Below are 24,092 nucleotides of genomic sequence, written 5' to 3'. Positions count from 1 at the left end.
GCAAAGATCAGGGGTCACCACCACCATGGTCTTTATTGGTGAGACACAGGACAGAAAGCAATGGGGTCATTCCTGGCTCTGAAGTCTCCTGCCTTTGTGCAGCAAAGACAGAAGCTGTTTCTGTGGTGCTGCTTGGACCACATCCAGGATATTCACGTTGAGACACTGTAACCTGGGAGTGCCATGGTGCAGCCACAGGCTGATGAGAGAGCCTCTATGGAGCTGGAAGGGCAGTGGCACCTGCAGCAGCACCAGGAAGATGCAGCCCCAGGAAGAGATTGTGTGGCGTTTGAAGGAGCACTTTGGCCCTGCAGGACCATGGGTTGTCCCACTCTTGGATCTTGTTGACTTTGGGCTTCATGCTTCTCCCAAAGTAGGACAGATATCCTGTGCTCCTGAGCCCCATGGATCTTACAGCAGTTTGAGACTTCTCTGACCAAACACAATGTGGGTGTTGGGGCTACCCCACGTTCCTTGGGGTACTTGAGGGGACAAGGGAACCTGGATGGGACAGCTGTGCTCTTCATCCTTGGCAAGGAAGGATGGGTGAAGTCCTGGTGCATCTGCTCTGGTCTGCATACTCAGGCTGTGATTCCACATAAGTTTCTGTACAAATACTGCACAGAGGGTCAGGTTCCCATTTCAACAACACCTGGCCAAAATTTGGAGACAGTCTAGCCTGTGTTCCTCAGCCATGGAGGACCCTTGGGGTGGTTTTTCAGCGTAGTGAAGCAGCTTGGGGCCATGCACATCCCTTTTTTTCCCTCTTGCTTCCACTGTTACTGATGAAGGGATGTCCAGGGAGCCAACATCCCATTCAGAGACAGGCTGTGGTCATGCCCCTACTTGAAATTCCCATAGGTTTCAAATGAATTCAAATAACTGAGGGCTAGCTCATAGCAGAGCCCATACTGTTCCTGTGGAGAAAAGGATGCACATGAGACTCTGGTGGACCAACAGCTGCAGTGGCATGTCAGCACTGGTCTCCAACAGCTTCCTGACACACAGCATGCCAGACACAGGTGCAGTCCACCCTCCTCCTCCTCCCAGCTGGAGTCCACCTTCCCCTGCTGAGGAATCCAGGCATGTGCTCCAGGAGCTGGAAGGATGGGCTACACCAGCACTGGAGCCAGCTGGCTTTGGCAGGAGAGCCAACATCCAGGACACAAAGTGTTCATCAGGCAGGTGGACCAGAAAAGGGCCACTCATCAGGCAGGATGCTTTGGTGCCCCTTCAGTTCTGCAGAACCTGTCACTGAGGGAGTGGGTATGTGCCAGCAGCAGAAAATGGGGTTTTCAAAGATCTCATCGGCACCTGGCCTCAGGATGATCTGAATACAGAGGGGCTGGGGCAGCTACTGGGGCAATGCAAGGCATGGCTCTTGTTTTGGTGTTGCCATCCCAGCGGGGTTTGAAGTCAGTACCTACCACATTTTTAATGAACTGTCTCCGCCTCCTCTTCAGCATCCTCACAGCCTGGGACACATCCACCATGCCCTCGCTTTGGATCTGCTCACACAGGAAACCAGCAGCACAGAAGATCCCACTGCGGCTGGCTCCATCCCTGTGGAGGAGGGCAAGGGGAACTTCATTTGCTCTGGGATGGCAGGTGGCAGGGATGAGCCTCAGAGGCGTCCCTGTACACCCCCAAACTCTCAGCATGACCTTGGTCACAGATCCCACACCCAAGGTGCCACTGTCTGGAGCCCTGGCTAGCTCGTTGAAGTTCTGGAGTGACAAGCGTGGGGAACTGACCTGGCCAGGGTGTTGCTATAGTCAGAACCTCAGATTCTACTGCTCTGCAAAGGTGCTCTATGGTGACGCAGCAAGGACTGGATAAAGAAGGCAGGTCAGGCTCTTCTGTGGTGACATTCTGACTTATTTACTGGTGAGGAAAGGTGGAAGAAAATCAGGAAAAACCAAGGGTTCACAGACAGCAAGAGCTCCAAGCACCTCTGCACACAGATTTTTAAATTATCAAAAAAACCCAGGTGGTGGATACTATGCAATAACCAATAGGGTAACTCTTAGGGTGTGGTTTCACGATAACAACTAATCAGAGTTAGGGGAGGAGACACAGTCTAAGAGGGGATTGGTTCAAGGAATAATTGGCAAAGAACATTCTAGAATAAAAGGCAGGGTTTACTGTGATGGACAAGACAGAAAGGGCCTGGTTACCTTGACAGGCCAGGAAAAGACTTGGAACAAAGGGAGAAAGCAACGTGACGGACAAATGAATGGGAGGGAATTCTTAAGGAAGAACCATATAGGTTAAAATGGGGGATACCTGAGCATACCACTTAACAAACAAAAATCTACTTAATGAAAATAGCATGCACCGCAATATCTCCCCCTTGTCTTTTCAAAAAGAAGGGTCAGGAAGGCATTCGAATTTAGGGTAATGATCATAAAACTAGTGGGGAAGAAAAGGATCAGCAGGGGTTTCTAGGGGGATTTCAGTAACATTGACGATAGGGGTAGTAACATGGTTTGTAAAACAAACACATCTAATCATAATGGGGAATACAATAATTGGGGTAGTAAGAACTTAAATAAACTAAAGAACAGTCCGAGAGCCACACAAAAACACCTCTGAGTTCTAGCTCTGCCTGCAGCCTCACTTTTTTGGGATTAACCTCTCTGCCTAGGCAAAAGACTCTGCTCTGCCCACTGCCCTGCCAGGACCCCACCAGATCCCTCTGCCATCTCCAGCTGTGACTTTGAGCCCAAATCAAAGCCTACTGACAACTGCTCCTCCCAGCTCTTGCAAAGATCCTTCTCAAAGGAGTTTGCTGGCTCTGAGCAAAGGGCCCACCTGCTGCCTGTTGCTGAGGACAAGTGTCCAGGTTGTGAAGCCAGCGCCAGGCTCCTCTGAGATCAGCTGCACATGGAAGCGGCCATAGTCATCTTCGCCCTGGGTGGGCCAGAACTGCACGTATGTCTGGGGAGGGCGAGAGGTGCATGGTCACACGTGGCCCCTGCCTGCACGCAGGCAGAGCTCAGCCCCTCACATGGGTGGGCTCACACCAGCCCCTCGCCCGTAAGCCACATGCACGTGGCTCTGCCAGGCACTGCTGGGCACCAACCCAGTGCTGCAGCCAGAGAACAACATTCCATCAGAGAGGACGCCTGGGCAGGGGGCAACAAAACCTGAGGGAGGCTCATTTGCAGTGAGACCCAGGACAGTCCCCAGCTGTGGAGCTGTGGTGCTGGGCCTGTCCCCAGGGCTCTCCCAGGTGGAGCCCCACAAGTTGCAGCAGGTCCTGGTGCAAGCAGGGCTCTCCTGGTAAGATCCGTGCAGGGCCAAAGGCAGCAATCCCACTGCTGGGCCCCACAGGGAACCAGGAGAGGGGAGAGCTGCCACAGCTTGGGCTGCTGACCTTGTCCAGCTCCTGCAGTTGATTCAGCACAACTACCGATGTGCAAGTGTAATCCCAGACCAGAGCCCAGAAATCCACCAGCGTGGTGGGGAAAGGCAGCTGCGTGATGATGATTCTCTCCTCCTCGGTGTACGTCTGCAAAAGACACGACGATGTGTGCGGGGAGAGTCCCACAATGCCCGGGAGCCCTTCCCACAGCGGGAACGGCTCCCTGCCGCCCTGCTGAGATGGAGCAGACCCTGCTCAGAGCAGCCCTGCTCAGAGCAGCTCGTGTTTGCGCCGCGCTGCCCTCTCAGCTCATGGCAGCCGGGCTCAGCTCCCAGCAGGCTGCGGCTGGCACACGCTCTGCGCTGCCTGCGCAGGCAGGGCTCCGCCGATCGCGATCGCGGGGGCCATCTCCTGGCGGCAGGGCCAGCAGGCACCGGGCAGGAGCCCGAGGGCCGGGACACCTCCCCCGGGCCGGCTGCTCTGCCCTGGCCTGCAGCAGGGCTGCGCAGGAGGCCCCGGCTGCCCCTGCAGCTCCCGCGGCCGCCGGAGCCTTACGCTGGCAAACACGGCGTTGATGTAAGCTGGCGAGCCGTCTGCGTTCACCGAGGACATCAGGATGGGCCGGCAGGAATCCGCTGCGGAGGCAAGGAGCAGAGAGGGGGAAAGGATGGGTGGTCCTCTCCCTGCAGACAGGCAGGGGCTTTCCTGCAACACGTACAGTCTGCACAGCTCCCTGCAGCATGGGTTGGAGAGGATTGAACGGACAGGCACCACCGCACCCACGGCTGTGACAGCTCAGGACACCCTGATGAGGGATGCCAAAAACCCTGTGACTGGGGGCACAGCAGATGCAGCCTCCTCAGTGCTCCCTGATGTGCCTCATCTGAGCTTCTCCACTGGAAAGTTTAGACCAGGGACATGCTTGTCCCAGGTGTACCTCATGTACCTCCAACAGGCTCAGAAGGAATCGGCCTAATCTCTATTAATTATGCAGTAACCATAAAACAACGCCTGGACCCTGAGCCCAAGCTGTCAGTGCCATGTGCCAGGGAGGGAAGCAGCAGGAAAGCATTGTTCCCCCCATGCTGCTGTCAGCTCTGGGTTTAGAGCAAGAGGCTGCCCAGCCCTGCCAGTGTTACCTGGCAAGATCCCTGGCTTGCGGTTCTTGGCTTGGTTTCTGGGTTTCTCCGCTTCTCTGCATGGCAGGAGCTGGAACAACTCCGAAAATCTCTGCAGGGCCTGTAGAGAGGATTCACCCAAGTCAGTCTGGCCTGTCAGCAACTCACCCTCTGGGGCCACGGCAGAGAAATGATCCCCATCTCCATCCCAGTGCTGGGGAGGGGAGCAGGGAGGGGGCTGGCATCACAGACGAGCCCTCACAGCACCAGTGCAGCGTCTCCTGGCGGTACCTTGAACTCCTTCTCCAGGACACTGTTGTGGCCTGAGGCCTCCTCTTCTCGAAGGGAGCGGACCAGGCTGGCCATGCTCTCCACGGGGACCCCGGTGCTGCCGCAGAGCAAGCCTTCGAGGAGCGCCTCGTACAGGAAGCTGTACTGCTCCTGAGGGAGGACACAGTCAGCTGCACAGGCTGGAGCCACTCCAGGAGGAACCCTGCAGCTCCAGATCACCAGCTGTCCTCAGACTGTGCCAGAAGTGAGCCACGTTCAACCTTCACCTTCCTGCTGCGGATCCCTGAGGCCAGACACTTGTCATTGCAGGCAGCCCTGCTGTGGGACACAGCCAGCAACTCCAGCAACCCAGACAAGATCATCTTCCTGAGGCTTAGTGCTCCCTCTCAGACCAGAGCCCTGCTCTGGGAAGGCAGCCCGGAAAACCTGCAGACTAATCAGACCTGCTGCAAGAGGCTGGTAGGTCCAGCCCAACCTGGCTTTCTCTGAAGGAGCCCAGCACTAAGCAGATCATGGGGACAGAGTCCCTAGGCCAGGGCACTGCTGCCCAGGAGCTGCCAGGAGGGCAGACATCCTGAAAGCCGGAGGGACAGGTGGACTATTGTTCATTATCCTTGCCTACAAGACAGCCCTTCTGTGTCAGGGTGACCAATACATACAAATGCTGCTGATATAGCTCAGAGAGTCTCAGGGAAATGCAGATTCCAGCTAGCTTTGGACACAGCATTGAAAAAGATCCTTCAGTTTCCGTCACCTGGTAGTCCTAGTCCCTGTGGCTGGATCAGGAACAGCATGGCTAATGTGGCTTTGCAAACCACATCCCTGGGAAGGGTGGTGTTGAAGCAAAAGGTTTAAAGCAGAAGAATGGCTTTTCATTCAGAAGGAGTATGGTGGATTGTCTCAAGTGGCCTTACAGCTGGGAATACCAAGGTCTGAAAAATGACAATGGAAAAATCCTAAATATGGTGTATAAACAGCCTACTGCTGTTTATCCTCTGGCTGCCTTGGGGAGTAGAATCTGTGTAGAGGGAACGCTGGTGTTCACAGAGACCTGGAGGCCATTGTCATGAACATGGCTGAGCTCCCTGTTTTAGGAGGGATCAAAGACCAGAGATCACAAAGACACAGAGAAGATCACAGCCCAGCTGGTAAACTACAGATGCACAGGCCTTTGTTAAATGGGTGAAACGAGCAGCCCCACTGTTCTCCAGGATGGACTGATCCTGCTGGTGCTGGTGTTCCCACTGCTGTGTTACCTCCTGGCATCCTCCAGCTAGCGAGGTAATGAAATAAATGTTCTCTTGGCATTTCAGCCAGGGTTTTGTGGTTGTGCTGGCCACCCGCCTGTGTGGACTCCCACCGGTGGGCATTGGATCTGCAGCCCGAGGTGTGGAGAGAGCAAATTCCTCACCTTGGTCTGTACCATGCTGACCCGCTGCTCCCGCAGCTGCTGCACGCAGTGAAAGACATCCACCTTGCCCTCAGCCTTCCCCATCTTCAGGAGGAAGTCCAGGGCGATGAAGGTACCCGTGCGCCCGATGCCTGCGCTGAGGACACGGCAATCCGCGGCTCAGCGCTGCCCCTGCAGGCTGTGCCCCGGCAGCCGAGCGCCCAGCGCCGTACCTGCAGTGCACCAGCACGGGTCCAGCGGGTGCTTCCAGCGCCCTCTTGTTCACCACCTCCACCAAGCACAGCAGCTGCGACGGGTTTCTGGGCACCCCGTGGTCCGGCCACAGCAGGTAGTGAAACTGCTCCACTGCTCTTGGGAGAGCACAGCCCGCCTGCAAAAAGGGAGACATGGCTGGCAACGGGGAGCTGCAAGTGACCAGGACACTTGTGCGAAGAGATTGCACGGCAGCAAGGAGGCAGCAGTGGAGAAAACCACTTGAGGGGGCACCAGCACAGAGTGCTGCCTCCAGCACCACACCATAAGGACTGCTCACTAGAGCTCCTCAGACAGTAAAGGACAGATTCACCCAGTACACAGCCACACAATTCTTTTTGTTCTCTGCTTCACTGTGAGCAGTGAATGAAAAACTGTGCTTCACCGTGCGCAGTGAATGTGAAGCAGGAAAAGCAGCTTCTGCCCCAGAGGGAAATGATACAAATCACAGCTTAGGGTATTTCCACCCCTGGCTTGCCCAGAAAAGATATACCCTAAGGCTGTTACTACACTGATGCGAATGTAGTCACTTGTTACCAGCCCATTGTGATTTTCCCTAAACATCACATTCACCTTGGCATGAACTAATGCTACATCTTATCATCAGGTGCTCTTGGAGCTTTACGTTTCAGCTACATATTGCTCTGGGCAAGACAAGACAGCACAGGAATATGCATCACTGCAATTTCTTTCTATTGTACCTGGTTTCCCTCCTTGCAACTCCTTCAGTTTCTGCCCTTTATCTGAGGTGTCACTTCAGCAGGAGCACACATCTTGGGAAATCACCTTACGGAGGTTCTCTCAAACCATAAACTACGTGCCCTGGTTTAGGGCTGTAAGTGACCCAAGGAGCTTCAGTGTGGATCTTCTGCAGATTGATTCAGGTGACAGGCAGGCACCTGTCCCATCTTCCTGGATGTGCAGAGATTCCATTCTATACCCTTGATCTGCTTTTATACTCTTTGTAATCACCTCACCCAAGCCCTCAAGAATCTGCAATATTCCCATGTGCAACGTCAGTCCAGACTCTGGGGTGACCACTGGAGCTGACTGACTGCCTTTGCCTGGCACAGAAACATGGGAGTGAAGGGCTGGCATGGATTCCATTTATAGCAACCTGCCAACATTGCTCCTTTTTGTGCTGGCAGCTGGGCTCTCCACAGGGTCCATGTCTAACAGCTCCCACCAGCTGCTGGAACCCAAACACATCCTGCATTCCCACCTCAGCCCCATGCCAGGCTTACCTTCTGCAGGCAGAAGATGCGTTTGACAAGGCCTGTGGTGGTCCAGGTGTTGTTGAGTGTCACGGTGAAGTCACCGTAGACCTGCTCCTGCTCTGGCCAATACTGCTCACACTTGATCTGTCAACAGCAGTGAGATCTCTGGGCACAGGAAAACTCACAAGGAGAGCATTGCAGGGGTGCTGAGCTGCTCCCTGCTCCCACAGACAGCTGCACTGGGAGCACAGCAGTTGTGGAAGCCTGAGCTTGGGCAATGCCCAAGCTGAGAATGGGCTGAGGGGTTTTCTCTACCTTGTTCTGCTCCACTAAGCCCGTAAGCATCACAATGACTGAGGTCTTCTCCTGCCAGACCATGTGCCAGAAATCCACCACTGTCCCAGCCAAGGGGCCTTAGGAAGGAAGAGGAGACCCCTATGCAAGTGTCGAAGCCATGGGCATATTTTTGGGCATTCCCAGGCTTTCCCCTGCCTAGACACTGAGGCACAGCCAGGGGACATCAGCACCTGGAGGGGGTGCTGGCCACATCAGCTTCATTACCATGTTAGAAATTAGGACAAGGAGAAGGGAGGGAAGATGAGCCCGTGTCAGGGATTCACTGCTGCTTTAGGGACTCCAGCATGCAGACCTTGAGATGACTGTCAGTTCCCACATTTGGGGCCCTATTTTCCAAAGACCATTTCTGCAGCTCTGCAGGAAGCCAAGACCTCCTCACTGCATGTTGCACAGAGCAGACAAACCCATGCAGGCTTTGCACTACTGGGGAGAGACTGTATCCGAGTGCACTGGGTGCAGACGTCCCAGGCATTTGCTGGATTGTCCCTGTCATACCAGCTGCCAAAGGGAACAAACTAGGCTTGTGAGTGGAAGGACTGTGTCCTCATACTGGGTAGTGCATTCACCAGCTCCAGCTGCTGCCAAGCTACCATCGAGACCTTCCATGCTCTGTAGCATCTGTAACAACTGTTCAGAAAGAGCTGAACAATTCCAGAGATCCTGAAGATACAGGGAACTGGAGTGAGCCATTCACAGCTCCCTGACTGCTATCCCAGTTCCCCATTTCCCAGATTGCTCAGGGTAGTGAACAGCATCTCCTGAGGAGGAAGTTTGGGAGCACCTACCTTGAGCTGCAATGAAGAAGCGTGGACTTCGGTAGGTCTGCAGGGGAGAGATTCAAACAGCTCTGATCAGATGAGTTAAATGTTTAACAGGGAATGAAATAAAGGATCCATCCCCCAGGTACCAAAGCCTAGAACTCTCAGCACAGTGTGTCCCACAGCACCTCTCCTGGCCAGCACAGACAGTGAGTACCCAGGGGCAGCATCTCAGTCCCTGTCCCTTCACATGGGTCCCTTTTTGTTAGAGGTGAGAAGTGCACACAAACCCAGAGTACTCCAGGCAGCTCAGAGAGGATTCAGAGGAAGCAACATCCCAAAACCTGCCAGCTTAAGGGTAAAAAGTGCCAGACCTCAGGGCCCCCTGTGTGAGCAGGACTGTCCTCCTGCCAGGCACCTTTCCTGCCCCTCTCAGCATAACATTTCCTCACTACCTACATCCACATAGCTGGCATTGATGTAGCCATTCCCGGTGTCAGAGGGCTCCAGCACCACACGGCAGTGATCATCTGAAAGAAAAGGGAGGTGGGCTGATGCTTTAGGGCAGCAACAAAGAGACTGATTAAGGGGGAAGGCGTAATTTATTAAAGTCTATGATTGTCTGTAGCCTCCCCAGCAGCACCTGAGGCCTCAGGACATGTTCAGGGTAAAAGAACAGCTGATGAGACAAAGGGTGACATGGCACAGCAGGAAGTGCAATGGAGTTTTAAGGAAGATTATGAAATGGCCAAATGTACACACCATGTGAGGCCCAGAGGAGCTTTAAAGTTTGGAAGAAATTAGGTCACTCCTTCCACTTTCCCACAAATACCTGGATAGGACATGGTAGTGTTCAGCAATGACTAGCATCAGGAACAGGAATATGATGTTTGATTAAGTTTGCAGGAAGATTTGAAGAGCAGAACAAGGATGCTTGAACAGGATATAAAAGAGTGAGGCCAGAAATTTCTCTGGGATTCAGTGGCCATGGAGGATGACACTAGTAGCTCAGTATTTCTGAAGTGCTGGAGGGGCACCAGCCCAGCATACTGTGCTATCCCAGCAAGCTCCAAGAGCCTGAGCCAGTCCTTGGAGAGCTCTGCTTACATGGGATGATGCTCTTGTAGCGGTTCTTGTTTTGATTACAGAGCTCCTTGCCAGCATTGCAAGGGTGCAACAAAGTGGAGGACAATTGCTGCAGAGGAAGAAAACAAGTATTGTTATCCCACTCAACACTGAGATATATTCTGGGGCTGGCCAAGGCCAACTGCATCACACATCCAGGGAAGGGCTGAGGAGGGGGCTGTGCAGACAGGTGGAAAAGCAAAGTTAAACCAGACCTGATATTCTCTAAGAAGTCCAGCACTATGCCTGTTGACTGATTCATCATCTGTCTGCTCTGCCTCTATTTCTTCCCTCTTAAACATCTTCAGAGCCTCCAGCAATTCCTCCACCAGGATCTCTGTGTTTGGCTTGCCTACATCTGCAGACACCACAAGACAGGACTTGAGCATCCAGCTGGTGCTAAACTGGCCAGTTCTGGAATGCTGCAGCTGGGACTGAGATGGCATTGCAGTGGCCAGAACTTCTCCAAACCTTAAGACTGTCCCTCCCCACACAGGTCCCTTCTCCTGGGAGGAGTCCCGTTCCCTGTGCCAGCCAGCTTTGATCACCCTTGTTCCTGCAAGGAACTTGTGGAACCTGCAAACATCCTGCCTGTGCTTTTAACAGACAGTCAGTCCACACAAGGCACAAGGCACAAGGCTCATACTTCACCTTTTTGACATCCTCTCAGGGGTATAGTGCTGCTGTTCTCTGAGCCTTTTGAACTGTTGCGCTTTAGCCTGCAAAACAGCAAGTCAAGTGCACAGGCCAGCAGAAGAGAGAGACAGAGGAGAAGCTGTTGCCCATCTAACCACCCTGCCTCATTTCAGGCTCCACTTAGACACTCCCTGCCACTGCAAGCTGCTGAATGCCTCACAGAGGGCAGGAGAGGTGAGGCACATACTGACCTGAAGACCACAAAAAGCAGCAAAATCCCCAGTGCCAGGAATGCAACAGTCAGTGCTACTGCCATAACCACTGGCTTGCTGTCCAGCAGAGATGACGGCTCTTGCCCTGCAAGCAGCACAGCCCAGGCTCAGGCTCCTGCACAGCCTGAATCAAGCATCGGGACATCCCACAGGCACATGGAGAGAAAAGCAAATTCCCTTGTCTTCCATCCCAGGCTTTGCATTAGAGAAAAGCTGAGCTGGGGCATAAGAAGCAGGTGCTAGCTTGGTGTGATACCCTCCATTGTGGACCATGTGTCCCTGAAGGCCCCAGACACTGCCAAGTGAGGTATCTGCATTGAGGGGTTGCAAATACACCAGGGGATTACTGGGACTTGAACTAAATATATGGTGATGGCAGGGAGGATGTGCAATCTCCAGTGGCCACTGGGCCCCCAACTACCCAAGAGTCCTGAGGATATCCAAAGCCGAATCTACCATAGATAGTCGCAAAGTATAGAGAACTTTTATGAAGGCCAAAGTATGGCAATACTCCACTACATCTACCCTGGCTCAAATGTGTTATGGTCAACCTGGAGCACTTCTGTGAAGGAAAGGTTGCCAGAAGGTCACTTTAGTCCCTTCCCACCCAAGCCATGCAAGGAAGCTGCGGGCAGACAACCTTGCTCATCACCCAACACGGTGGGAGGGAAAGTGAGACTGAAGATTGTCACTGCAGCTCTCTGAAAGGGGAGCAGGAGGAGTCTGGGGTCATGGTGCACTAGGAAATTGAATGGGAACCATGGGGTGGATTTCTCCAATGGCACAAGCGCTCCTGTTCAGTCAAACATCAGGACGTTTTGGGGAGAAGAGTGGGAAGCCAGGGTGCTGTGTCCCCTGAACTACATCACATCTTAGAGGGAGCAGCAAAGGGATCCTGCCTCCCCCGAACCCTCTGAGCTGTGTGGCTGCAGCCATCCTTTGGGGCCATGGGAGAGCACAACAGGAGCCATTTCCTCCTGGCCTGGAAGCAGGAGCTGCTTCCACAGCCTCCATCCTCACAGTGCTGACAGGATTATCCTGTTCCTGATCCCTCCCTTACCAATGCACTCCACATTGGACTGAATGCGGACCCAGGCACCTCTGGAGTCTCTTCCAGACCAAAATTCTTCGTACACATGTGTGCCATATGCATCATCATACTGGATTTGAGTCAGACATTGGATCTCAGTGAAGGGTGGCTGGAAACCTTCAGGGCAGCTCAGCATCACTTTCTCTTCCTTCTTATAGTTCTCCTGATCTGGTGCCAGCTGGAGTCTGGAGTCCCACTGGGGCCTTTGGCACATTTCTGTCAGAGGTGAAAGTTGGTGTTAGAAGGGCTGGAGATGATGAGATGATGAAGTGAGTATGGGGGAGTGGTGGGAGAGAAATCCCAGCAGCCCATCCAGGCAGTGAAGGGAGAGGGAAGGTGACACATCCATGGGCTGGGATGTGAGCTGAGGGCAAGCCTTGTTGGAAAGGGGCTTTCCAGATTCATGGAAAGTGTGAAGGATCACTCATCCATGAGCCTGCCCCATCCACAGTGTGTCCACGGGCACCATATTGCCTCCTGCAAAGCCCAGAGCAGGGACATTCCCAGGACACTCAGCCCTGCACCAGGGCACTCCCTCCAGCCTGTCACCCAGGCCTGTCACCCAGCCCAGCTGAGGTGGCACTTGCTGGCCATGGCAGCACCACTCCTGCTGGCAGGCAGGGCCCTTCAGCCATGGCTCATCCCTGCCACAGGGATCAGGCACGCCCCTGTTCCCCTCGGGGCTCCCTGTTCTCACTCACTCGGTGCCTCCTTGGCTGCTCAGTGAAGGCACTGTCCCCCGCTGGGCAGGGGGACAGGGGCTGAGCAGTGCCTTCTGCATTCCCATCTCCTGCTTTACCAGTGCCCCTGCCCCTTTCTCCTGGCACAGCCCTTCCCTCTTCTCGTCACCTCCCCACCAGATTCACCATCCTCCCGGCTCAGTAGGCAGTGGCTGAGCAGCTGGCCCCAGCACTTTGTCCAGTGCTGCAGGGGGAGGCTTTGTGGCAGTGATTCCCACAGAGAAGGATGCTGGCTTGTGGCAGGACCCCTTGTCTGTTGAAGGCTCTGCAAGAAGGTTTGTGAGGCCTGAAGAGGTTCAAAAGACAACCTGCCTTCTCCCAAAGGGGCACAGAAGGGATCTCCCAAGGTGCAGACCAACTTTGCCACAAAGGGAAGTGCTGTGAGAAGCCCTTGTGCAGAGGCTTTGCTCTCCAAGAGCCCTGGTGGCAGAAGACCAGAGATGCCCAGCTGAGCACCACAACCAGCAGCTTTGTCCCCTGGCACCCCAGCCGGGCTGGATGGAAAGGGAGAGACTGAGGGTGCTCACTGCAGCTCTCTGAAAGGGGAGCAGGAGGAGTCTGGGGTCATGGTGCACTAGGAAATTGAATGGGAACCATTGGGTGAATTTCTCCAGTGGCAGAAGCGCTCCTGTTCAGTCAAACATCAGGACGTTTTGGGGAGAACAGGGGAAAGCCAGGGTGCTGTGTCCCCTGGGTTACATCACAGCCCAGAGGCAGCAGTGCTGGGCCCAAGGCAAAACCCTGACCTTCCCATGCTGTCCCAGCTCAGAGATGTTCTCAGGATATCCCCCTGCAAAGGATTATCCTACTCCTGATCCCTCCCTTACCGATGCACTCCACACTGGAGAGAATGGGCACCCAGGCACCACTGGAGTCTCTACTAAGCCAAAATTCTTCGTACACAGGTGTCCCATAATGATCATCATACTGGAATTGAGTCTGACACTGGATCTCGGTGAAGGACGGCTGGAAACCTTCAGGGCAGCTCAGTCACTTACCCATACACAGGACATGCCCCTCAATGCGTGTCCAGGCACCTGTGCTGCTCCTGCCCCACCAGGCATCCACATAGACTGGCTTTCCAGGAGTCACTCTCTGAATTTCTTTTGTGCATTTGACCTCGGAGAAGGAGGGCTCAAGGCCTTCAGGACAGGTCAGTGTCACTTCTCTATTCTGTGGGTATTCAGGTTTGTTCTCCAAAAACTGAAGTCTTGCATCCCACTGAGGTTTTCGGCATTTAGCTGTCAGGGAGAAAGTGTGAGAATCGTACTCAGTGAGTGAATGCTCAGGCAGGGGAGGGACCAAGGCTTTTCCATGATGAGCTGTGGTTAATGTCAGCATTCAACACCATGAGGAAGCCCAAGGACCGCCAAGAGCAGAAAAAGAGCATGTGCCTGGGCAAGGAGGTGACACAGGGCACTGGGAGAGAGGTGAAAAGTGAGGGGCAGGATCCCCTCCAACTTCCCTGTGACATACAACTCAGGAATAGACTGGAAGATGCAGGGATAGAGAAAACCTTTCCCACACTGAAAGCTTCTAACCCTGTCCATCTTGGAGACTGCTCCCAACTGGGACCTGACTCTGAGCAGTGCCCAGGGTTATCTGCTGTCTCACAGATACAGCACGATGTCCAGTGAGAAGTGCACGTTGCACGGGAGACCTACTGCTTCCCAACTTACCCTTGGTGCAGCTCAGGCTCTGTGCCAACCTGTGCCATGTTCCTGACATGTCCAACACCTCCAAGCATTCTTTGCACATCTGACCGTAGCGAGGGGAGGAGAGTTGTTCACAAAGCAGCTCAGTGTCACCTCTTCACCGACCCAGTAAAATGTCTGGTTTGGGCTAAACTGGAGCTGTGAGCCCCACTGGGGCTTCTGGCATCTCTCCGCACAGAGGAGAGGTGAAGGAGCTCATGTAGGCAGGATGGGAAGTGGTCTGCTGGGATATCTCTTGCTCTGATTTGGACAGGGCCCATCTCCTTTGGTTACCACATTCAGCTACTGATCCCTCTCTTGCAGCCTAGAACAGGCAGCAGAGCAGCAATGGAGCAGTCCCATCCATGCCTACTACAGTCTTGCAGGCTTCCCAACTCAGGCTGCATTTGGAAAAGGCTGGGCAGGGACTGAATTCCTTCCCAGTCTTCACACAGAGTTCCATCCCCTCCCACCACCGTGGCCATACACCCAGTCATTGCTGGAAGGCACAGGGCTTACAGCAGCCCCCAGTGCAGGGACCCTTGAGCACAGACCCCAGCAGGTGCCTGCAGCAAGGTGCTGAGACAAAAAGAGCCTTGTCAGTGCCAGGACACGGGGAAAGCCAAGGCATGCGGGTCTGCCATTCCTGCACTGTCATGTGCATGACCAGGCCACAGAGGGTCTGCCACCAGCTCAGGACCCTGGGTCAGGGTGGTGCAGGGCTGTGCTCACCCTTGCAAGTGGGAATCTCATTCCACAGGATCCGGCCCCCTCTGGAAATGCATTGAATCTGCGGGACAGATGGTGCAAACTTCCCAGGAATCTTCCCTTCACAGCTGAGCTGCACCACTTCGTTCAAGGCAAAGTCACTCCTCTCTGGAGTAAACCGCAGTTTGGGGTCCCAGTCGGAGGGAATTTTACATTTTCCTGTGTGCAAAGGCCAGGAGGCAGAGCCTGAGGGTCATTGGGCTCCAGCAGCATCCATGAGGATGAGGGAGCTCCATCCAGAGGGGTGCCAATTCCTCTCTCTTCAGAGGGGTGACAGAGATGGCACCTCCAGGATGAGCCCCATCCCCCAGATGCTTTATCCCTCCCCACAGCCTCAGGGGCACTGCAGGAGGGTTATCCACACGGTTATCCTGCTGCTTGGAGACACCCCAGTCAGAGGGGTCCAGCAGCCTGGGGGATGCTGCTCTCTCCCACAAATACAGGGGCTGTGGGAGTGCCCCAGACTCTGCTGACACCACTGATCAGCATTCCTGTCCTTCTGCTGGACATGATCTGCTTACACTCACAGGTAGACTTGTTTGCAGCAAAATCCCACTCAAGTTGCCACTTTGCTTTTTTTCTGGATGTTACACTTGTTATTTCCTCTGCTCAATCCCTCTCACAATTATCTGCTGGCTCCTAGGATCAGCTACCTCCCGTTCCATATCCCTCTCATCCTCACCCAAGAGGAGTGACACCCCCTCATCTGAGTGGGCAGAATGGGCTTAACAGGGACTGCATGTAGGTATTTCCCCAGTATTTCACCACTTTTGGTTGTGTTTTGCAACATATGGATTGGGCAATTGATTTAAGTAAATCTTCATATTAATTTCCATTAAATTCTAGACAGGAGTGCTTCTGGCTCTCTGCATTCGGGTCTCTACCCTCTGATCAGGTCCCAGTTTTCCCATAAGAATTGTAACTCTCTGTGAGTGTTCCTCCACCATACAAATTTAGCTGTAGACACCCAAACTTTGTCCAGCATTACCAGCGTCCAGTCAGGCAGGCACAGAGAGTTTGCATTGCTTCCTACAACACCCAAGTGGCATGAGGACTCCCCAGGAAACCAGGAGTGCTCTGCAGACCTCCTGCAGTAGCCGACCACAACAGCTGCACCTCCCCAGACAGAATGAAACCCCTGGCAAATAAGTGTAAAAAAAATACCCCCAGACTGGCAAATTGAGAATCAAGTGTTTCAGGCAGGTGAGAGCTACTCATGAAAGCATTTCCCATGTTTTAATTTGCATTTCAGGGCCCTGAAGCATTCTTCTATGAAGATTATTCACTGATGGGTATTCTTTGATCCTAGAGGTACCACAGAAATGTGAAGAAAGTTGCTTGAAAAGAGTCATGTGAGGTCTGGCCTGAAGCAAGAAGCAGTTTGAGGGGATGGGAATTCTGCAGGGGACATAGCCTTAGGACCTGAGGGGGTTGTGAATGCTCATGAGCGTGGCTGGTCTCCTACATGGCCCCACTCTTGACTTCAGTGCGAGGGGGCCTCACCATTTTTCCTTTTGTAACTGTTCCACACCGGTAGCTGTGAGTGCTCCGACAGCACCCAAAACCCACCTGCAGCACCACACATGGCAAGCTGCTGGGCAGGAAACCAGGAGGAAGAGAGAAATTCTCCTTTGCAGGAACTCTGCTGACGCAGGTGCAGATTTCAAGCGGTATCTGGGACAGCATCTTTCCACAAACATGGATGCTCTGCTGGCAAGGGTGACTGCAGCTTCACAACAGAGCTCTGCCTTGCTTGCAGCCCTTCCTGAGTCTTTTCAAAGAGCAAAGCTCTTACTGCTGAAATAACTGTGAATGAACCTCTCTAGACTTGCCAGCTTCCTTGCAGGGAGCGGAGGTAACTCTATGTGTGAAAAAGCTACACCTCATGGTCGCTGCTTTAGAGGTGCAGTACAAAGCAGACTTACTGTAGCAAAAATGAGAGCTAGTCTTTGTTTAAAGTTTGTAATTTTTCCGTTTACTAAAAGGTGCTACTTCTGCACAACTGAAATGAGGCGTATTTAGCGTTATGCTAATTATTGTTTACAGGCACTTAGGACTCATTCAGCTTTTCATAAAAGCATAGAAGGGCTTGGGCCAGAAGGTTCCCAAGGAAGATTGTCGGAACCCAGGACACCCCTCTGGGTGATCTGGATGGCTTGAGCCCTTGGCAGGGAGCTGACGAGCCCTGGCAGAAGGCCAAAAACACTTGGGGATTCAATCTTAGCTCCTGGGAGAAATTACCAACCTTGTATGAAGAGTCACAGGTCACAAAAGTCTAAGTAGCATAGTAGTATTAGCGTTATGCTAATTATTGTTTACAGGCACTTAGGACTCATTCAGCTTTTCATAAAAGCATAGAAGGGCTTGGGCCAGAAGGTTCCCAAGGAAGATTGTCGGAACCCAGGACACCCCTCTGGGTGATCTGGATGGCTTGAGCCCTTGGCAGGGAGCTGACGAGCCCTGGCAGAAGGCCAAAAACACTTGGGGATTCAATCTTAGCTCCTGGGAGAAATTACCAACCTTGTATGAAGAGTCACAGGTCACAAAAGTCTAAGTAGCATAGTAGTAGTAAGCACGGGGTGAAGGGAAAATTTTGGGACCATGTACAGGGGGGTTTTGAACCTTGTGCAGGGGGGTTTGGGATTCTGTACATGGGGGTCAGAGGCTCCAAGATGTGGAGGGATTTGGGCGTGCCCTGTCCTTCTTCTTTCTTCTCCCTGGCATCCATGTTCAGAGTGATGTTGGCACTCACAGATTGGTTGAGAGTAGAAAGCCACTGTCTAGCATAGGTGACAGGTATTGGAACATAATTGCAAGCATAATATACGTAGTTTTTAGTATAAAAGGTAGCACCAGCCCGGGAGGCGGGCAGTGTGCCTCAAACTGACCTGCCAGACAGGCCTGTGGCAGGTCAGACAGAAAACATCTTAGGTAAGCAACAATAAATGACCTTGAGAACCACAAACAAAGACCTCTGACTCTTTCTTCGACCATCGGGCTGCCTTGGGGTCATCCCCACCGTAGGGAACCCGAGAGAAGATCACTTAGTTCCAGCCCTCCTGTCACGCACAGGGACACCTTCCACTACACCAGGTTGTCCAAAGCCATCCGCAGTCTGGCCTTGAACAGTTTCAGGGATGGAGCATAACAGCTTCACTGGGCATCCTGTGCCAGTGGATATCAAAATACTGACTGCAATACTTTGAGTTTTGCAGCTAACTCCTCCCCCATGGAGTGGTCCATCCATCTAATCCACACCTTCTCAGTTTGGAGACAAGGATGTCATGAAGGACAGTGTCAAATGCCTTGCACAAGTCCAGGTGGATGATGTCAGTCACTCCTCCCTTATCCACAAATGCTGTCACTCCACCATAGAAGGCCAACAAATTGCTCAGATATGGTTTGATCTTTTGAAGCCATCACAAATAATTTCCATGTGCCTCAGAATAACTTCCAGCAGGAACTGCTCCATTATCTTTCCCGGCACCAGCGGAGACTGACTGACCTACAGTTCCCTGGGTCTTCCTCATTTCCCCTTTTTAAAAAGGGGGTTGTGCTTCTCCTTTTACAGTCAGTGGGAGCTTTACTGGAAATTGCTGGCTACAACTTCTCAGCTATGATGGCTTGTGTTCCTCCACCATCAGGACCCACACATACATCAGGTCCCATGGATTAGAGCATCTTCAGGAGCCTCGGATGGTCTCAAACCTGGTCTTTTCCCACAGCAAGATGGTCTTCGTTCTGACAGTCCCTTCTTTTGCCCCCTGCAACCTGTAACTCAGGTTACTTTTCCTTGTTTACAGGCACAAGAAAAAAGGTGTTGTGTAACATTCCTGGGCTGGAAGTGAGTGTGATGGCATTGCATGATCTCAGCTGGCATAACAGCCACACATTTCTGACCAGGTGTCCACCTTCACCAGGACTCCAGCCAATCACTTCTCTTAGACCTAGGCACTTATCAGACTTAATCCTTTGCAGGAACATCAGCCTCTTCTCTGTTGTCTTTTTTTTCAGGTGAAAAGGCCTACACAGACATGCAGACTTGATCAAGATTTTCCTCAGTGTTCCTGTCAGTGTCTGCTGAGCTGGAATGGTGGGATGCTGCTGGGATACTGCTTGGATTCCAATGCAGCCTCAGGCAAGGGTGGGCACGTGAAATGTGCTTCTGCAAAGACCACATGTGTGCCAGCAGTGTGTCTGCCCTTCAGACACAAAGACTACACAGAAAAGCAGTCCTGCAGGCAAACTGTCTTCCTTCCTCCTTGCTTCTTCTCTGCCCACAGGGCCCCTGGCAAGCACCAGGGGGATTCCTGTCCTCTGCAACTCATCCTTTCCTTCCCAAGCCCTCTGAGCTGTGTTTGATGCCATGTGCTTGCTGAGAGGAGCTAAGAAAAGCAACCACTGTTTCCACTGAGAACACCACTGTTTTTCCAGTTGCATTGGAGAGCTGAACTGTAAGCCATTGAGAATAAAACATGGGTCTTACAGCATTACTCTGAAATTGGGAATGGAGGTGATTATTTGGTCTCACTTTTTAAATTCCTCCCAGGCTCCCCTGTGCCCTTTGTCCTGCCAGATGTGCCCCATCAGGGGCAGACGGAGGCTGACAGAGCACCTGCATCCAAGCTGGGCATGGACCATGCTGAGCAGAGCTCAAGGGCTGGGTGAGAGAGATCAGAAAAGGCAGGCAGAGCCCACAGCTCATTCCCTTACTCAAAGAATCCAGTGACTGGAGAGTACCACTACAGGGGAATGCACCTGCCTCAGAAATTATTCTGGGAGCTAGCAGTGTCTGACAAAGGATGGGTGTGGCAAAAAAAGCTTGCTTGCCTTGCAGAGGGGCAGTGTACACCAGTAGGGCAGCCTGAGGGACTGCCAAACCCTATTTACCTCGTGCACACAGAGCACCCTGCCAGCTGTGCCCAAACATCACACTCCTCCAGGGCTTGCCTCCTGCCCACATTCCTCCTGCTGCAGAGGAGCTGAGCTCCCTGTCACAGCACTGGCACCATCTGCATCCAGGCATCTACAGCTGCTCAGAGTCCCTCCTTGTGGCATTTCTGATGATTGTTTGAGGGTAAAGCCTAGAAAGCTCTGCTTCTCTGCAGAATGGGGAAGAGAAGGCACTTTCAGTGCATGCCTGCTTTCGTCTCAAGAACATTGCTGATTGCAATCCAGCTTGGCCTCACATCTCCAATAAGTCCAAGCCTGCCAGGCATGTGATTATCACTTCAGGCTCATTAGGAGAAACCAGTCCATGGCTGCTGGGTGCAGTCAGGGTGCACAGGCCGGGACGGACATCTCTGTCCTCATGCTCCTTACACTCCTTTCCAAATAATTCCATAAAAATTGCTGTGGGAAAAGGTCACCTTGAAGCAAAGGAGCCTGTGCTCTAAACGAGGGTGGCTTTTTGTGTGCTTTGGAGGTGTCCATGGGAAGCTGTCAAGGGGCCTCCATTGGAGAGATGGAATTCCCCACTAGTGCAAAGCAGTTGGATATATTTGTATGGCTGGCATACTAAAGGAGAAAGGAGAGTGCTCAGACAGAAAGGGGAGAGAAACACTCAGCTTCCAACCTCGTAGGGATTAACAGCAACTGAGAGAGTAATGGAACAGTTCTCAGACATTTTTTCCTTGCACAGTGGTACTCAGAGAGCCGCCCACAGGCTCTCTGCCCCAGCTAGAGGAAGAAGGTTGAGTCAAGTGAAATTTCAGCAAGGAAAATATAGTGTAAATGTGACCAAATAGGCACCTTTTGTAACGTGCCATGTGTGCTCACTGTGAAATGGGAAATATTGAATGGCTGAGACAGGAGTGGTAACAAAAGGTTGGTCCATTTGCCTCCAAAGGCAGATATTTACTGTTTTAGGTTTTTTCCTAGTTGATGCTATTAAATGAATACTCTCCTCTCTGATATTGTTTATTACCCGTGACTATAGGAAGCCTTTTTCAGAAATGTCTGGACTGCCTGTCCTGCAAGGAGTTATGAGCCTGGCAGGCTCAACAAAGGCCCAGCATGGGCCAGAAGGGAGGGTCAGGAGAAAGGAGAAACAGCCTATGCTGATAATTCAGGTCAGGCTCCTGGGTTCAGCCCTTTGCTTAACAGCAAAAGGTGTCCTTTCTTACACTATATTATCTCACATGCAAAGAATAAAGGACAAGGTGAAATCTGAGAAGCAGTAGGCGAAGTTCAACCCTTTTGGCAGGGCAGCTCAGCAGCTGAGAGAGGTGACAGCAAAGTGCACTGCAGCCCTGCTGAGTTTGATGCCATGTGTTTGCTGAGAGGAGCTAAGAAAAGCAATCACTCTTTCCACCAGTGGAGAGTTGCATTACAAGGCACTGTGAGCACAAACACGGGTCTCAGAGCATGTCAGTACTCTTCACTAACAACCAAAGCTGCTGAGGGTGTCTTTAAGTGTGATGGAGCAGAGAGCATCCCTGGGGATGCCTTGCTTGGGAGTCCTGGCAGGAAAGGGGGTGGCAAAGCAAGTCACTGCACAACTTCTCTTCCCAGAGAAGAGCTGGGAAATGGTGGCATTTGAACATGTACTGGTCCACGAGATCTTAAAGGATATCTGACACGTGTCCTAAGAACAGGAGGCAAAATTCATGTTTCCTGAATCTGTGCCCTGGTGATGGAAAGTGGAAGCACAGTGGAGCACACAATTCACCACCCCCAGGGTGCCAAGCCCCAGGCACTCCTCTGCAATACCTCTTAGCACTCATGTTCCCTGCAGGATCTGCTCTAGGCACTATTTGGAATTCGGCTGACACAAAATCTTTCAGATTGGCTGCAGCTTAGTTTCAGCTGCCATCCTCCCACCCACTGGTCACTGCAGCTGTGCTCTTCGTTAGAACCTTTTGTCAGCTGCCACTAGATAACTACACAGTGAAAAGCAAGGCTGATGAAAAAGGGGTCAGAGCCAGTTTGTATGCCAGAGCCTTTGCACAGAAAACGTGCTCCAGAAGCTTCCCCACCTGCCTTCCAGGTGCACTGGGGCTGTAAGGGGAGGAGAGTACAAGCATGGCATTTCAGGGAGGAAGAACTCCCTGTGAGAACAGCACAGCAAGACAATAAGGTGACAATAGGATAACAACACAATGCACCCTGTTCAGTGCACGGTGTCACCATGATGGGGTGAGCTGAGCAGCAGGGCAAACCACATGTAAAACCACATCCTGTGCCTGCACTGCACTGCTGTTCCCTGCACTGTTCTCTGTGGCACGGTGCACAACGGGTTGTACCTGTATCTGCCAGGGGATGTGCTCAGGGATCCCACCCTATTGTTCCCTCTCTGTGTCCAACAGCATTACCCTGCCCCACTGCCACTGTCAGCCCATTCCACCCTAGCAGGGACAGGAGAGACCCTCCTGCCTCACTCGGGTCATCTTCCTTGCCCTGACCCTCTGCAAGAGAAGGACCCTGATCCATCAGGATGGAGCTCAGCAGAGGTGCCAGGATGGGATGAGCCCGCATGCTGAGGATGCAGGCGGGGCTGCTCACACTGCTGGGTGTGGCCAGCAGATGTTTTTGTCTTGGTTCCTCTTTTCACCAGCTCCAAGGTGCAAACTCAGCAATATCATCTGTGTCACACAGGCAGTGCCAGACTCCTCTGGGGATGGCTGGGTGACTGAGATCTGCAGAGTGTGACAAGAGTCTGCAGGCCTACAGGGCCCTGTTCCACTGTACACAACACAGGCAGATCCTGGTCTTAGTGTGCACCTTGAAAACAAACAGGATGCCATGGTTGCGCTTGCTGGCCTGGGAGAACAGCTTCAGCAGGGATCTGGGCAATGGGAAGACACTCTGGGCAGGAGAATATCCTCTGCTGCAGTTTTAGCCCTTGTTTTTTGTGTGACAGTGTGCCGTGCTTACACTCTCTGCAACCACACACGTTTTCCCTTGGAAGCAGGCTCCCATGACACCTCTCACAGAGTACAGAGCCTGGTGCCACTGCACATCAGCAATTAAAGTCTCTGGTCCCATTCCCTGTACTCTGTCACAGCCACGAGATCAGCTGTTTTCTCTAGCCTGCATCCACCCAGGTACAACACCACAGCGGAGCGGGGTGACAGGGTTAGATGCTAGTTTAATGATTTTTATCACCTATCTCCAAGTTTAATGATTTTTATCACCTAGCTCCAAGAAAATTAGTTTAGACAAATACTCCAAGACAGATACAGAACAATGCAAGGTCACAGTTCCTGCACCCACAGCTCAATTGGCAGACAGTGCAGGCTCCTGGGAGGACAGACAACATGCGAGCCTGCAAATTTCAACTGACTCTGCTGGCATCAAAGTGTGCAGCCAGGGAAGGAAGAGCCTGGCAGAACCCTGGGCGTTGCCTGATCCTTCCAGCACCAAGGAAGTGCATTAAAGAGCAATCCCAGAATATGAAAAGTCCTGTCCCCAGACTCTCCTGGATACCCAGAGGCTCAGCTCGTGGCTCCCCAGGTCTTGGTCAAGCAGCAGCACCCATCTCCTGTGTGGTGAGGACATGGCACCTGACACTGGGCCAGGACAGATGGACACCTTGTATTTCCAGCTCCATGGAGGAACACTACAAATTCTGCAGAGGCTTTCCCAGCACCCCAAGCTTTGCTGCCCTCCATCCCCAAATAGAGCTCTGCCTAACCACAGCCCACTTGGTGGACTTGGGCCCCAGTGTGGACGTCAGACTTCAAGGAGGGAGCACTGCTTACCTCTTCCCTGGGGTTTTCCATAATGGTCGGGATAGGGCTTACCACGATTTTGTGCTGCCAGCAGAGGTGTGAGGAGCAGGAGAAACATCCATTGCAGGGCCATGTCTGCCTGTGCTCCCAGGGCAGGACTGAGGTCTCAGCTACCCTGGCTGCCTCACTGCACACCCATCTGATTGTGAGTGGTGCGGGCACGGAAAGGAAACAGGCTCGCAGAGAAATCACATATGGTGCAAGAAGCTTCCTCATTGGAGAGGGAAACTCCGCCAGTGTCAGCACTGCCTTCTTTCTCTTTCA

General features: G+C 52.7%; 1 protein-coding gene across 1 annotated transcript; it reads right to left on the bottom strand.

The window, feature by feature from the left end:
- Nucleotides 1-8: 8 nt before the first annotated feature.
- Nucleotides 9-23,985, bottom strand: LOC120502511 (receptor-type tyrosine-protein phosphatase epsilon-like). Its single transcript, XM_039710009.1, is given in 24 exon segments — nt 9-917; nt 1,428-1,563; nt 2,178-2,197; nt 2,815-2,940; nt 3,380-3,514; nt 3,923-4,002; nt 4,507-4,606; nt 4,777-4,926; nt 6,188-6,323; nt 6,400-6,557; nt 7,684-7,800; nt 7,972-8,069; nt 8,799-8,835; nt 9,231-9,301; nt 9,879-9,966; nt 10,112-10,254; nt 10,548-10,615; nt 10,784-10,889; nt 11,865-12,110; nt 13,633-13,875; nt 14,314-14,373; nt 14,376-14,515; nt 15,057-15,255; nt 23,841-23,985. Coding segments are annotated over 24 exon segments (2,793 nt in total). The 5' UTR covers nt 23,902-23,985; the 3' UTR covers nt 9-842.
- Nucleotides 23,986-24,092: the final 107 nt, after the last annotated feature.

The sequence above is a fragment of the Passer montanus genome, unplaced genomic scaffold (genome assembly GCF_014805655.1).
Source record: "Passer montanus isolate IOZ18808 unplaced genomic scaffold, ASM1480565v1 scaffold22, whole genome shotgun sequence".
Classification (NCBI taxonomy): Eukaryota; Metazoa; Chordata; class Aves; order Passeriformes; family Passeridae; genus Passer; species Passer montanus.
Note: the sequence above shows the minus strand (reverse complement) of the source record. Positions and strands in the feature narration are given on the sequence as shown.